The following is a 16,749-nucleotide window of genomic DNA, read 5'->3' as shown; positions in this document are numbered from 1 at the left end:
AGCCGAAAAGCGAAGCTCTCGATTTACCGGTCGGTCTACATTCTTACCCTCACCTATTGCCATGAACTTTGGGTCATGACCGAAAGAACGAGATCCTGGATACAAGTGGCTGAAATGAGCTTCCTCCGTAGGATGGCCGGGCACTCCCCTAGAGATAGGGTGAGGAGCTCAGCCATCCAGGAGGAGCTCGGAGTAGAGCCACTGCTGCTCCACATCGAGAGGAGCCAGTCGAGGTGGCTCGGGCATCTATACCAGATGCCTCCTGGACGCCTTCCTCGGGAGGTGTTCCAGGCACGTCCCACCGGGAGGAGGCCCAGGGGACGGCCCAGGACACGCTGGAGGGACTATGTCTCTCAGCTGGCCTGGGAATGCCTTGGGCTCCCCCCGGAGGAGCTGGAGGAGGTGTCTGGGGAGAGGGACGTCTGGGCGTCTCTGCTAAGTCTGCTGCCCCCGCGACCCAGTCCCGGATAAAGCGAAAGACGACGAGTACGAGTACGAGCACATTACTCATTACTGCACAACCTTACTAGAGGTTGTCATAGTAACATATGATTATTGAACAGTGGGCGAAGATTACTACTAGACTGCATTTTGCATTATTTAAATTGTAAATTTGCATTACTTCATTATCACTGTATTAGTTTTAAGAACGTCCATTCCTTTATTTGATCTATTATTATATCCTGGAATCCAGTTTGAGATTAAATTCTGCAAAATCTTTTAAAAACTCACCTTATGCTAGGTGCAAATATACCACTGTAATGCATTTCTTAGCATCAACAGGATTTTTCAGGATTCAACACAGTCTGTGATTAGCTTCACACTGACAAGTCATGTCCTTTAAGGTTTATAAATATGTTGGAGGTAGCAATGTGCGACATTAAAAATAATAAATATAGATTTTTTTACCCCCTGCCCCCTACTTATTCTTCCATCCTTTGCCTTAACAACATCTGAGAATTGATCTTGTCTGAGAGTGTGCGTGTGTGTGGGTGTATTAGAGCGGACCTGCAGGCAGGCTGTCCGCACAATTGATCTGTATAAATGATAGTAAATCTTTTAAAAACACAGAGTTGAGTTTATATGACCCAAAGCTTTGAAGCTTCAGCTGTGGGAGGAACCAAACTTCTCCTCTGCTGTTTGGTCCTACATTTAGAATACCTGCTGGAAGTTGTTCTGCATTAAAAACAAGTATTTGATGTACAACTTGGGTTTACTGTAGATTTTCTCTAATCCAAACAGTGTCCAATTACACACAGAGGCTCAAACATACGCGTGCAGTTTCCAGTTCATGGCAGGCTTGAGACCTGGTGATGGGTTGTCCTTAAGCACCCTAACCAATCGTTTAAGCAGAGACAGCAGTTTGGATCGGATTTGTAACACTTTGAATCAAATTGGTGTTACAAAAACACAAAAGTGGTTTCTCTGCTACTTGCTGAGAATCATTTAGCAATGGAAGTGTAGCTATACATTTACAGGTATTATGTTCAATCTGTGTAAATTAGAGATTATCAGTATTAAATTTATGTTGGACCGCACATTTTTTAAATTCAGCAAAGTCAAGTTTTTTAATTATGAATGTTTGAAGTGAATAATTAAAAGCCTCAAACTTATCTGACAAAATTATATATGAAAAATAAAAAGTGTATTTTTAATCTAAATTTAATATATAAATAAACAAATGAATAATACAACAGTGTGTATCATAACAGCATAAAATTCAATATGTATTTAATATAAAATGTAAATGATGTGTGTAAATTAATGACAGCAATTCATGCAGTCCACTGTATTGTTTTTTTAATAATAATGTAAAACATTTACATTTTTAAAACACATTAAACTTTTTATATAGAGATAAAAGGCAGAGCAGCTATTGGGCTGTGAAGCTGCTCTGCCTTTTAAACCCTTTCCTAACGAAGCTCAGATTTCACACATTTGCTGAAAATCAGTCAGTCAGTCCCATGTGGTCCTATTATCTGCTGCTCTACCCTGGTAGAGCAAAACAATCTCTTCCAAGGACCTCTGAAACTGAAGTGGGGTATTCCCATCATCTAAAGTTGTGTGTATATTCATTTTGATGCCTCTTTTGTGTCTGAGTATTTATGTATGCAGTCCAAACCTCGTTCAGAAAGAGGAGTGGCGTCCTGCGCCAGACAGTTGTTATGTATGACGAACTGCAGAGCAAGTATGTGTACAGAGTATACAGAAGACAGGAGATAAAAACTAATCCACACTTTTCGTAAGTAGGTAAAAACATGTAAGCCAAACAAAATAAAGGAATAAAATATCCTGTATATGTGGCTTCTGTGTGTTTGTAGCCAGGTCAAAGAGCATGGTGATGGGTGAGGTGTCACGAGGCTCATGCCAGCCAGGCTCCCCCAACCTCCAGGAGGGGGCGCTGAAGGCTGGATGGCTGAAAAAGCAACGCAGTATCATGAAGAACTGGCAGCTACGCTGGTTTGTGCTCCGCTCAGATCATCTCTACTTCTACAAAGATGAAGAAGAAACCAAACCACAGGTAATGCTTCTCATAAATTGGCAAACTGTCAGGGGTTGAGGTAAATACACTGACTACAAATGTCCACAAAGTATATTACAGAAAACTTGAAACAAAAGGTTGTTTAAAAGTATCCAAGTGCAGATTGAAGCTGACGTACTTTGTTTCACAAAAGCAGTCCTAGTTAAACTTCACACCATTGGCCTGTTCCCTAGTATCAAGGTATGTCAAGCTTTTCAAAAGTTACAGTTTGAAAACCACCAGAAGCCAAAAAAAGTGCCAGAGTTGCTGGAGGTTTTTCCACCACCAACACCACCTCTTGCTGTGTAAAACTCACAGTCAACTGGCAGAAAGAAGGCTAGTACCCATTGCCCTACAAAAGAGACTGAATTTATCAGGTCACAAAATAACATGGGTGGTCATGATGTGGAAACTAAAAGATCACCACTTATCAGTGTGAATTCTAAAAGTGTAAAATCCTAATGCGTGAGAACGTTCTCAGGCCCTGTTTACGTGACAATGTTTCCTGGTGAAAATGGAAAGGTGTAGTTGCATTTCTACTATTCGTTTACACAACATCTCTGCATGTTTTCTGTGAAAATGGCACAATATGAAAATGGGTTCCAGAGTTGGTTTAAAAAAGTCCCGATCTCCATTGCCATGTAGACAGGAAAAATGGAAACTTTGTTACAGGAAGCCCTGGCTCATGCGCAGTATGACTGAAATCAGTAGAAATTAATGAACAAAAGCCAAACATGAAGGCTGCTGACCAGTTTAAAGATAGAATATATAAACAATAAAGATGTCAGATTGCAGAGTACTTAACTGTGCTGCTGACTATTTTGAATCTAACGACGGTTCTCATATGAAGTGCTCATTTTCTCCCCTTTTTGTAAGCAGGAAGTGTTTGCACATGTTGTTGAGTTTCAAAGAACATACCGCCTACTAGTGGTATGGCAAGGGAATTACACCATCTTCAAGTCAACTGTTGCCGTGTGAACAGAGATTATAAGTAAAATGTTGTCGTGTAGACGTGTTAATGTGCGTGTAAACAGAAACAAAAACTGTTTTAAATTCAACATTGTTGTGTAAACAGGGCCTCCAAGAGATGTTAAACTCAAAAAAAGGCAAAAAAAACAAAATGGACTTCAGTTTTTGTAGTTGAAGACATTTCATTCTTCATCTAAAGGACTTTCTCAATTCAAGCTCCTTTAAATGTCCATTATAATCAGCTTTCCGTATTCCTGCTGAACTCAGAACACGTATTGATCCTGGTTTTCACTCTGCATGACCGCTGTTCATTTAAAGCAGACTGCCATCACTACCTTCTAGTCTCGATCATCATCATCCCACCCACACAGAGTGACTGAAGGCTCTGACATCCTGTCTTCACACAGAGCTTGCCAATACTGATTCACCCTGTATTGATTTGAAACTCCCAATGGATTCAGCTGCACCCTTATGTATAGACACACTCACCTCCCCCTCAAAAACCTGAAGATGTGACAGTGTCATTCTACCCTTTTGACACCCCCATTTCTTCTGAATCGATTTGAAATCCAAAGACCTGGAGTAGAGTTTGTGTGTGTCTTTGTGGGGGTGAGAAGCCTAATCTCGGAAACAGAACAAGACTACCCCCAAAGAGATAAAAGGATGTGATAATTGGTGGCAGGAAAGTCAATACTGAGGGGGGATCTAGAGAGGTTTTCTATTTCTTTTCATCATGCAGAGATAAATCCACTACAGGACAAATGGACTCTAGTTATCGGACAATAGATGATGGGAATTGCTATTAGTGAACACAAAACACAACAATCCCTCAGATGCAAGATTACTGTACAGTGAAGATGTAGGACAAACTTTTACGGTCTCTTTTTATTGCCAAATGTTCTTAAACATTATGTTGTTTTGTCAAGATCATCTCTAAGAAAGTAATGTGGAAATCTAAAGTGAACCATGCCTTAAGTTTACTTTGAGTCATGTTTTCAAATAAAAAAATACTGAGATAAGCATGAGATGGTGTACATAGAAGCCTTCCAAAAGTATAAAAAGTGCAGTTTATGTTTTTCCGATTTTGTCACATAAATGCAAAATTGATTACATCTGTCTGGGATTTTAAACCAACAAAGAGTAAAGCATAATTGTTGGGAAGAAAAAATAATGGGTGGTTTTTTATGATTTCTTTACACATAAAACACTGCACATTTGTATTCAGTCTTCTCATGCTGTTACCCCTAAATAAAATACAGTGCAACTAATTGGAGAAGTTAGTAAAATGAGCCTCTCATTACATTGTACAATCTGTCATCTGAAGTTTGGTAAAACTGCAAACAATGCCACTGGCAGCAGACCCCACAGGCATACCCAGAACCCACTGGGTATCATATATTTCTTCTGGCCTGGAAACCCCTTGGAATCCCCCTGAATGAGCCAGAGAGACTTGCTGATGTGAGCTATGTATGGGTTTTTCCTCCTGGACCTCTTACCTCAACCCAATCTCGAGTAATGGGAAGAAAATGATTAGTTTTTCTTATTGCAATACATACAGTTTGATTAATTTTAATCTACATAAAAGATTAATAAATAAAAAGACTAAGCTCATTACAGATTTTAAATGTATTTAGACTGAAATGGTTTTTCAAAGACTAAAAACTTTGGATTCAGTTTAGGGTTTAGAGTTATACAGTAAGCAAGTAAGACTTGGATCTATCAGTGAAATTATGCCCCAACAATGACTAAAATGCATCTGTTTAAAGAGTTTGTTGCTTATGGTGAACTCTAAGAGGCTAAAATGTATGTCCATAACAATGAACATATAGCTGCACTGTTGGAGGGAGTATTCAGACACTCCCCTCCTGGTATTGTCATAGGATAAACACAGATTTATGAACTTACCAACTGGGCTGCGGCTTGTCATGAGGTTGCACACAGGTTTACAAACATTGGCTAAACTGAATCTTCTGTTGGCCCGCACAATCAACTGCTTGATTTGTGTTCTCAGGTTATGTGTTGCCTTTTTTCTCTACCCATTCATCCCCAGCCAGCTACTACTCGTGTTATTCTGAGCACACACCTCCCATGGGATTTCCATCCTGCCATGCCCCTGAGCCCCATCAATCCACAGCCCTCCACCCCTTCCATTTGTTTCCATGGCGACTAATGCTGGCGACAGCCCTGCCCTTCTGGCTGAAACGATTTTCGCAGACTCTGCAGACTGTTTGATGGAGGGTGGCAGTGAGGAGATTAACGGGGTCCGACCTGCAGGCGCTGGCATCTCCTTGCAGCTTTCTTGGCCCCCAGTTCTTGGGGGCTAAATGGGTATTGATCTGGATAATGTATTCTGATAATCTGTGTTTGTTCTGGTTCAATCACAGAAGTGGCTGATAAAAGGTTAAAAGGTGTAACATAAGAGGAGGAGAAGAAAGGGGAGAGAGGAATGAGGAAGCATATTGAGGCCTTATTGGAACAGAGAAAATTGTTTTTCTAAAGAATGTAGGACACCTTTATCTGTACTTATTAGAGAAATCCTAAAGAAGGTCAGATTAAAGCAGAAAGACAGATAGAAAAGAGTAGAATAATGTAAAGATGGGCTTCATTTTGTCAGTGCATGCCCATTTTTAACTGCATTTTTCTGTGTGTTTCAGGGCTTTATACCCCTGCAGGGATGTCAGGTTAACGAACTCACTGCCAACCCAGATGAACCAGGCAGACACCTCTTTGAGATCGTGCCAGGTGAGATCTGACACCTTTCTTGTTTCTTATCATTGTCCTCTCGGATTTAATGCAATGGTCCCACAAAAAAATCCTTTGACTCCCTGTCTTTTTCCATTCTTACTCCAAATGTTCATCCAGCAGAGTGCACTGTTTCCCAAGCCACTTGCCCACATGCTCACACTCTTGTATTATTTGACATAGGTATTGAAAAAGTGAAGGTTAATCCCAAGGTGATAGTGACAGAAAATGCCCTAACATTGCAAGCATCTCACCCAACACCTTTTTAAGCTGCTGCAAGACTTTAGGTTTCAGAGCTGTTAGAGAGCAGTCATGCTTCACAAATCAGCTGACACAGGGAAGACTTGCCTGTAGCTAGTAAATGTCTTCAGACTGACCAAACATGGCTTCAGATGATCAATACAACACCTCAAATCTGTCTTGAATTTAAGTTCTATCATAATATCCAGTTTTTTTATAAACTGAGCTGGGAGTTTGACCACTCTGCCTATCACAAATGATAGAATTTTGGATTTTTAATGGATTCCACAACCAGTTTTGATGTGCATTTGGAACACCCAACCATGTTCAAATTTAAAGAATTTGGCGGAAGTAATTTTTCATTGTTCCTTCGACTTTTTGGAATGCACCAGTACCACTGGCAGTGAACAGATGCAAACAGGTGCAGGTTTGATTAGGTTTGAAAGCCTCACCTTGACTTCTTCAAACATTCCTCTGACCAGCTTTGTGGTCAATTGATAAAATTGTTGTCTGACAGTAAAACTTTTCACTTCTATGGTTCAGTTTTGGAAGAGGGGGTCTCTTACGTGATCGACACTCTCAGTCTATGGGGATTGGTGATTCTTGGATTATTGTTAAACATCCGGACCACACTGTGCTTAAAAGCTGAGCAAATGTAAGGATACCAACTAGTTTAAATTTACTCTACCAATTCTGCCAAGAAGAGTACTCAATTAATCAGTAAAAACAGAATATTGTATGTTGTGTTGTTGCCCAAATGAGTGGATAAAAACCTTCACCATGAAATGAACATTTAGAGATTTCACCAATTTCAAAAATTACAATTGGTGGAATTGATTTTTATGTAAAATAATTTCCCCACATTAAATTTAAAGTTAAGGAGTGCTGTGATCCAAAAACAAAGAAAGGCTTAACCATATATTTCTCACTAATTCCTTCAGCATTTGGTTGTTGGTCTCTTCTTGTGTTTAGAATGGCTGACAGGCTTGTGAGTGTCTGTGTGTTTTGTTTCAAACCAGTCAATATTACAGGGGGGTGTGAACCCCCATGAGTTTTCAGCCGATGGATCTGCAGAGTTGAACCTGGAGAAGAAAAGGGAGATTGACAAAAAATTCAGACACTTGAAGAGGGAAATGATCACGTGGAAACATAAAGGTTGAGGAAAGATGCAGAAGCATGAGGTGATGAAAAAACATACTTTGAAAAGATACTATATGTAGACTATAACATATAGAAATGTATTTACAATCACTGTTAGTTCCCTTCAGGGAACAAATTTAAGTTTCTGTGCTTCTTTGTCAAGTCTCTCTAATACTCTGACAATGATAAAGACTTTACTCACTTACTGTTGTAGGAAAGGAAAAGGCTTAAAGCTTTAGGTTGTACATTGTGTTGAATGCTTACTCCATGGTGTTGGAAAGGAAACTCCAACCGATTGCCAAACCTTGGATTCAGGAGGAGCAGTGTGACTATTATCTTTGCCACGGAATATTGGACCTTTACCCTTACTGAGTTGCTAACAGGGGTCAGGATGTTCGGTTGTCCAGTCCACTAGTCTTGTGGATCTGGAGAAGGTTTATGACTGTGTCCTATGATGCATTTTATAGGGGATGTTGAAAAAGTACAAGATACCAGGGCTGCAATCCCGTTTAACCAAAGCAAAAGCTGTGTCTGCATCCTTGGTCGAGCTTGTTTCCAGCTAACCCTATAAAGTCGAACTCAGTCAGGGCTGGCCTATTTTTTTGATCCTGTTGGGTATTTTGTGGTATTTATGAACTGAATATCAAGATGTAGCTGTGGAGAGCAGAGTTGCTGGTTTGGCGACCACAGGGTCTCGTTTTTGTGGTTCTCTTGGCGTCTTCGAGCAAAGGCTTTCAGTGTGCTCTGGAGCAGTTTATGCATACATACATATGTTGGGACCCACAGCCATGGATTACAACATGAAAGTCCGGTACGAACTTTTCTGGAACTCAAAATAAATCGCTTTAACCTACTTCCTGGCAGACAGCAGACTTCCCGTGATGTCACTGTCCGTTTGTGTGTTTTTAAAGTTAAGACAAACTTTATTTAAAGGGGGATTTATTAGTGGTATTTTAAAGGTATGTGTTTGATTCGGATGCTAAGCTATAAGCTTCTTTTGTTAGCTCCAACAGCTAACAGCTAAGAACGTGCTCGCCTGCTAAGATAATTTACCCAAAAAGGTTGTTAGGTTTCAGTCCAGTAAATAATAGTTCCCTAAACATTATTTTACTAAACATGATAACTAAGTAAACACCATTAAGCCCCAAAGAGAGCCAAATCTTTACCAGAAAGATTTGGCTCTTTTTCAAAATATTTCCTTAAACATTTTACTATTTCCTTAATAATATTTCTTTAAATATTATTTTAATAAATAAAGGCAGCTAATTAAACACCATTGAGAATTGATCATCCAGAAGGTTGGTTTTATTCAGCAGATCATTCTTTAAAATATAATTTTATTAAAATAACATTTTATCTGATCTTGCATTGTGAATGGTTGTCTAAAGCTGTACCAATTATTGCCTAAGTTAGTTCCAAGACTAACTTAACTTCATTTCCAGATTCTTTAAGATAATCCTTGGTTCTCAAACATAAACATTGCATGGTAATGTTGCATCACTCCTTCAGTCATGGTTTTCAACCATCTTTGATCAACTTGTTTATATTGTACATAGCCCATTAGTCTTCCTTTTTCTTTAATACTGCTTGGTAGTTTAGTTGGATTGTTTCAGCATGGTGAAGAGTTTGTTGATTGAAATATGTTTGACTTTGAGTTGACTTATTTTTGTTAATAAATTCTTGTATTTTAAGAAATTGTGTGAATTCATTCCATGTGTGTGCAGAGTTTTGCTGTTCAATAATGTCAGAGCTCGTCTCATCCCTTTTGACTTTGTCCTAATACCACCACCTTATTGAGCTGGTATTCACAGGACAACCCTTAACAGACCGAAATATGATTTGATACAATATTAAAATATTGATATTAAATATTAAATAATATATTCATAATTACAACACATACATGTTCACATTTGTAAACGCGGTGCCATTAGCATCGGCACTGTGTCTGCAAATCATGGAAAACCTGTCATAAAAGAGGTAAAACTGATCTGATTAGGACTTCTAGATTGAGAACCCAATGTGTGGTCAGGACAACTCAGAGATGAAATAGGTTGTTCTCCAATATGTGCTGATAAATCAGTTGCTGGGTTTCCTGTACTTTCTCCATCTTTGCTGCTGGAGTAATAGATCCATTTTCAAAGGAGCCCAGGGACTTCGACTGTTCATCACAAACTGATGGGCTTTGCTTTCGCGTGTGAATGAGTTTGTTCAGCTATAGGGAGAATTCACTTCCTGTTCATTTTTTTGAGCCAATGTGAAGCAGCAAGGCTTGATCAAAAAGGTAGGGAATAACAAATGGCATTGGCAACAAGGTAAGCTAAATGCAAAAATCCTTATAACAAATAAATAGTGTTTGACTAATCCTTACTGCCTGATGTCAAACAGCAGCACAAGTGTAAAGGTCAATGACACAGCCCTCATAAATGTCAGTTGTTATAACACAACCAGTGCTACATTCATGTGACAACCTAGTTCCTGTGTCAGTGGTCAGGCTGCTTTAGAGTTTAGTTTTAGTCAGTGGTTCATGGTGAAGGCAGCTAATTCTTATTTCTTATTCTTCGTATTATTATTATTATTATTATTACTCCTACTGTTATTACATTATTATTGGTATTAAATTTTAACTGTGTGGATTTGTATGCTTAGATTTTGCCTGTCACTTTGCTGCTTGTACATCTGAATTTTCCCATTAAGGGATAATGAAACATATTTCTTTTCTGTTTTAAACCAGAAGCTAATATTGCTGGTACTTCTTCTGTGCATATATGCGTATACAGTCAGTCTAGGTTTTATTTGCTAAGCAGCCAAGTTTGTTAAAAAAGTTCTTAAAATTGATGTGTTGTATGATAAAGGCATATATTGTTTCCAAGGCTTAAATCTACTTTGACTTGAGAAGAATACAATTTCAGTGTTGCCTGTGCTTTGTGGAGCTTGACTGGCTTTATGTATTTTCCCTGTGTGCGTGGGTATAAGTTTGTCCCTCGATTGGAGGACAGCCCATCTTCCAGTTCCTTCTCACAGACATTCAGAGAGAGTGAGAGAGCCTTGTTCCACCCCTCCTCAGGGATTTGCCTCTCCCCAGGAGTGCTATGAGTACAGACCTGCTGCCTGCACTACTGGGTGAGAAAGAGACAGAAGAAAAGAGTGAATGAAAAGAGCAGCTGAGTGAGGAGTAGGAGTACCCTTGTCAGAGGGTTCTAGTTTCTACTAGAGTTGAGCATGCCTTAGTAGGAGGTTCTGGCCGCCGGCACACCTACCTGCGTGCTGATCTGCTTCCAAAAGGAGCCTGTGTTGTTGGAGTTGCTTCTGTATGCTGCAGCTTTAGGCCCAAGTCTGTCCCTTCTGCAGCCTTAGACATGGGGCCGGTGTGCTGCAAGCCGGACAGACTGAAGAAACAACATCTCCAAGGTAACGAGAAACAGATGCAGGAGAGTTTTTACAAGTGTGGCAGACAGTGAAGAGGAGAACTGAGCAGCTTTGAGTCTGCTGGAGGCTAGAATTTATAGCAGCCTCAAAACAAACGTTTGTTGTATTGAGTTAGGCACTGATTCAGGTCTAGTTCTACTCCTGGCCTTTACACATGTTCTGAAGAAAACTTAAACATATTCTACAGCAAGATCTGCAAAATCTTTGAATGTACACATGTGAATTGTGGTACTGAACATGGCAATAGCTTTATCTCAGACACCTTTTACCTTTGTGGTTTATTCATATGTGGACGAAACCAAGATGTGAGTTTTGTAAAACAAAATGTTTAAAAAAGTAACTTAGCACATGCAGTTCACACATTTACCGTGTTCTGGGCTGCACACTGGTGAGACCCTCAGGAGATGGTTCAAGTCAGTTCCTGCACAGGACAGACACCCCAACCATAACTTCTGTTTTGTGACTTGCCTCACTAAAAGTTAACACAATGCAGGTACCACTGAAAGGAGAAATGTTTTAACACTACGTATGATGCATATTTAAGGGGTTTTGAAAGATTCCAGTCACTTTTCATGAAAGAAGCAGCAGCTGCTGTGTCCAGGTCTGGTGGACCAAGCTGGTGATGGAAATGGGGGTTGTCTGAACCCAGCTACAGCTGTGTTACACCATCAGGGAAAACTGATACTGTATGTCCGACCTCTGTTTAAATGTTTGAATTAAGTGAGCATGTTAAAGGTTCTGGCTGGCATCTCTGGGTCTTCTGATCTGTCTGATAGGACATTCTCCATCAAGACAAAAAAGTCACTTTCTATAATCTGTGGTGTTCCATAAGGTTAAGTTCTGGCTCCATTAATACTTCACTTTACATCCTTTCATTTTCTGATATCCTTTTTTTGACATTTCCCACCATGTCTACACTTTAGACTTCCAATTATATTTTTATTTCAGGCCCCACCATCTTGTTAGTCACCAACGCGTGTAATGCAATGGACCCCTTTTCCATTGCATTATAAGCATTGGTGACAGGCCCTGCTGCAATGTTCTCTTTTTAAATGGCAACAAGACATAGATTCAGAGGCAACCAGGCAAATGCAAAAAAATTCTCAACTGCTAAGTGCAGTGCACAAATTCTTAGAAGTTCTATTTATTGCCACTTTAGGCTTTGACAGAGGTACATTTTAAAAAATCAGTTCAGAAATTGAAACTCCTATATAGGTTTATTATATACCATTTGAATTATTTTAAGCCTTTATTTCTTGGCATTTTGATCAATATGGCTTAGAGGTAATGAAAACTAAAAATTCTGTGTCTCAGAAAATTGAAATATTGTGGAAATAGTTAAATTTGGGAAATTCATTGAACAATGCAGATGACCTGAAGGCTGCCATCAAAGCAACCTGGGCTGCAGTGCAACAGGCTGATTTAAGTCATACCAACCACTCAAAGCCCTTTATACTAGAGCCACATTTATCCAGTCACACTCACATTCACACACGATACACATATCAGTAGGCAATTTGAGGTTAAAGACCTTATTCGGGGGCATATTAATGTGTGACAGCAGAAGTTGGAATTGAAACCACAACTTTTGGATTGCAAGACAACTAGTCTTCCCATTGAGCCACAGTCGCCTATATAATCTGACTTTAATTATCTGAAGTAAGTGACAAAAAAATTTAACTTTTTCAAAATATTAAAAATTTTGAGAAAGACCTGTATTTTTAACTTGATCGTTTGTTAATTATTAGAGGAACTTATTCCATTCACAATACATTATTAATGTTTAGTCCATTGGCATTTTAGGGATTGTTCATGCTGAACTGCAGTGAACATCTTTTGTCGCTGAACCCTGCAGAGAGATAAATCTGTCCTGCGTTTGGCCAGAACTTGACCTCCAGCACAGAACTGGGTGTATTAGTGGAGAAATTCACAGAGATACAGTTTAGAAAGTTGGGATTGCAAATTAAAAAAAAACTGTCTGTGTAGAACCTGCATTTTAGTTATCCTGGAAGAGAGAGTTATTTAGAAATAGCTGTTTTCTGTCACCCGGTCTTTAGGGTAAACATGTGGGACAGTTATGTGTTGGGTATTGCGAAAAGTCACAGGAATCTGGGGCTTTAGTCCAAATTTATAAATTACATTTATTTTATGTGAATTGTTAGTATTATCAGTCACAAAAAGCAACAAAAGCTATTCAAATTCACCTGGCTCTATCTGAAAAAGTAACTGTCCACCTTGTTAAATCATGAATTTACTATGCTTAACCTCTTTATTTGTTTACATTCACTAGACATACCAAAGCTGACTTAGTGCCAGACCTGCATAATCAATAAATCACTTAAATAAAACCTGTGTGACAAAATGAAGTAGGCTAAAATACGTAGGCTGGAGAACCAAATCCATTTCTAAGGATTTGGTTCTACAGCCACTCAAAGCCATTGTCCACAAATGGAGAAAGCATGGAACACTGGTGAACCTTCCTAGGAGTAGAAATGACTGAAGAAATGAATGAAATTACTCCAACAGTGCCTTGCTGTCAAATCCAGGAGGTTACAAGAGAACATAGAACAATATCTAAAGTACTGCTAATCTTACTTACATCAGTTAAGACCAGTGTTAGCAATTCAACAATAAGAAAGAGATCAGCTAAAAATCACATCCAAGTCAGAGTTCCAACATGAAAACCACTACTGACTAAAATGAACTCAAAGTACCATCTCAGGTTTGCCAGAAAAAAACACATTGACGATCACCAAAGCTTTTAGCAAAATATTTTGTAGACTGACAAAAGTGGAACTTTTTGGGATGTTTGGCAGCCATCTACGCCAGAGCAGATCCAGCCATGGACCCAGAGACCCGAGACTACGGGGGGCAAATCAACCCCAAGCAGAGGCCCGGCAAAGCCAGGGTGCCCAAGCCCCGGCAAGCAGCCACCGGGAGTGAGCCGGCACGCACCAAAGCGCCCACAGGAAATAGTCCCCATATTTGATGGGGGCCTAAGCTAATCCAGGAAAGGGAGCAGCCCGAGACACAACCTGTCGCAAAAAAAGACACACACAGTCACAATCACACATTCCTACCTGCATGCCTACACATCAAAACACTAACACCCAACATAAAGACACACAGCAATGGACATCATACACTCATTCACACTCCACATACAGTGCCTTGCGAAAGTACTCGGCCCCCTTGAACTTTTCAACCTCTTGCCACATTTCAGGCTTCAAACATAAAGGTATAAAATTAAACTTTTTTGTGAAGAATCAACAACAAGTGGGACACAATCGTGAAGTGGAATGAAATTTATTGGATGTGTCAAATTTGTTTAACAAATAAAAAACCGAAAAGTGGGGCGTGCAATATTATTCGGCCCCCTTGCGTTAATACTTTGTAGCGCCACCCTTTGCTGCAATTACAGCTGCAAGTCGCTTGGGGTATGTCTCTATCAGTTTTGCACATCAAGAGACTGAAATTCTTGCCCATTCTTCCTTGCAAAACAGCTCGAGCTCAGTGAGGTTGGATGGAGAGCGTTCATGAACAGCAGTCTTCAGCTCTTTCCACAGATTTTCGATTGGATTCAGGTCTGGACTTTGACTTGGCCACTCCAACACCTGGATACGTTTATTTGTGAACCATTCCATTGTAGATTTGGCTTTATGTTTTGGATCATTGTCTTGTTGGAAGATAAATCTCCGTCCCAGTCTCAGGTCTCTTGCAGACTCCAACAGGTTTTCTTCCAGAATGGTCCTGTATTTGGCTCCATCCATCTTCCCATCAATTTTGACCATCTTCCCTGTCCCTGCTGACGAAAAGCAGGCCCAAACCATGATGCTGCCACCACCATGTTTGACAGTGGGGATGGTGTGTTCAGGGTGATGAGCTGTGTTGCTTTTACACCAAACATATCGTTTTGCATTGTGGCCAAACAGTTCGATTTTGGTTTCATCTGACCAAAGCACCTTCTTCCACATGTTTGGTGTGTCTCCCAGGTGGCTTGTGGCAAACTTTAATCAAGACGTTTTATGGATATCTTTGAGAAATGGCTTTCTTCTTGCCACTCTTCCATAAAGGCCAGATTTGTGCAGTGTACGACTGATTGTTGTCCTACGGACAGACTCTCCCACCTCAGGTGTAGATCTTTGCAGTTCATCCAAAGTGATCATGGGCCTCTTGGCTGCATCTCTGATCAGTCTTCTCCTTGTTCGAGATGAAAGTTTAGAGGGACGGCCGGGTCTTGGTAGATTTGCAGTGGTCTGATACTCCTTCCATTTCAATATGATTGCTTGAACAATGCTCCTTGGGATGTTTAAAGCTTGGGTTTGGGCCTGCTTTTCATCAGCAGGGATAGGGAAGATGGTCTAAATTGATGGGACGATGGATGGGGCCAAATACTTGACCATTCTGGAAGAGAACCTGTTGGAGTCTGCAAGAGACTTGAGACTGGGACGGAGATTTATCTTCCAACAAGACAATGATCCAAAACATAAAGCCATGGAATGGTTCACAAATAAACGTATCCAGGTGTTAGAATGGCCAAGTCAAAGTCCAGACCTGAATCCAATCAGGAATCTGTGGAAAGAGCTGAAGACTGCTGTTCACGAACGCTCTCCATCCAACCTCACTGAGCTCGAGCTGTTTTGCAAGGAAGAATGGGCAAGAATTTCAGGCCTGGGGCCAGAGCCACATAAGGAAACATCAGAGGAAGGCCACCACAGGATGCCAAATACCAGGCACCCTGCCAACCCCACAGCACAACCCAGATGGCATGAACTAAAACAGTGTATTCCTGGTGGAAAACCCTCCAGTATGGCTGAATTAGAACAATTTTGCTAAGAAGAGTTGGCCAAAATTGTTCTACTGCAGAGATGTCACTGCTAGGAACATGATCTTCATTGCAGTTGCAGCTTCTTCTCCTTTCAGCATTTTAAAAACTGCTCTTCTACTCCCCTTTTTATATTTTTTGTCCCAAAGTCAAAAGGATCCACAACATGTCTGACCTTCAAGAAGAAAACCAGTAGTAATTTTTAAAGTTTGAGCTTCAAATATTCAGCGCAAATGTTTCTCTCTGTCTGATGATCATGCACTGGGACTACGCTGAATTTCCTCAAAGGGATTTTGAGAGGAAAACACAGGTAAACGTGTCATTGAACTTTGCCATCAGATTTTTCTGCACCGGTACTAGAGTGGGTATTTGTCCAGATTTTGTTGTTTCTGTGAGTGATGTGGGAATTATTTTGAATGCTTCAGTGGTTCAGAGTGTGTGTCACTGAAGATATGGTATTAGATGTATTCAGAATCCTCGCCTTTTTTAATGTAACTTCTAGTTTGTTCAGCCAGTTTTAATCCCACATTTACTTTTCCATTTTATTAATTTATACGCATCGCGTTCCTGAATAAAGCCAGATTATCTTCATGACTGCTATTCTTGTGGTTGGTATGGTTATATATCTGCTCATCATGAGAGTGTGACTTTAAAAAAGCAGAGTGACAATGGCCCTAAACTTTTATTGAGCTGCTGTTTATATTTGGCTAAATGACTGTGACAACAATGACTGTGACTGTTGCAACACAACCAGCTGACACTAATGGCTCCAAACAAGAAAACATAGACATTCTCTGATTTACTCAGGTGTGTTCCAGAAGAAATACAAAAAAATTAAAAGCTGAGATTAAGATTTTTTTGTTGTTTTTGTTTTTTATTCTGT

The 16,749-nt window shown here is 40.0% G+C and overlaps 1 protein-coding gene across 2 annotated transcripts in view; it reads left to right on the top strand.

The window, feature by feature from the left end:
• The window catches only part of si:dkey-191m6.4 (rho GTPase-activating protein 22), a 45,738-nt gene that overhangs the window by 15,104 nt on the left and 13,885 nt on the right, over positions 1-16,749 (top strand). The window contains exons 3-4 of one of the 2 annotated variants that reach the window (XM_047377386.1): positions 2,322-2,521; positions 6,145-6,232. In XM_047377386.1, coding sequence (XP_047233342.1) covers positions 2,322-2,521; positions 6,145-6,232 — 288 coding nt within the window. Of the gene's footprint in view, positions 1-2,321; positions 2,522-6,144; positions 6,233-10,585; positions 11,024-16,749 lie in introns of those variants that run through there. The other variant, XM_047377388.1, reaches the window with a different exon arrangement.

Source organism: Girardinichthys multiradiatus, chromosome 10 (genome assembly GCF_021462225.1).
Source record: "Girardinichthys multiradiatus isolate DD_20200921_A chromosome 10, DD_fGirMul_XY1, whole genome shotgun sequence".
Classification (NCBI taxonomy): domain Eukaryota; kingdom Metazoa; phylum Chordata; class Actinopteri; order Cyprinodontiformes; family Goodeidae; genus Girardinichthys; species Girardinichthys multiradiatus.
This window is presented reverse-complemented; position numbering and strand designations above follow the sequence as displayed.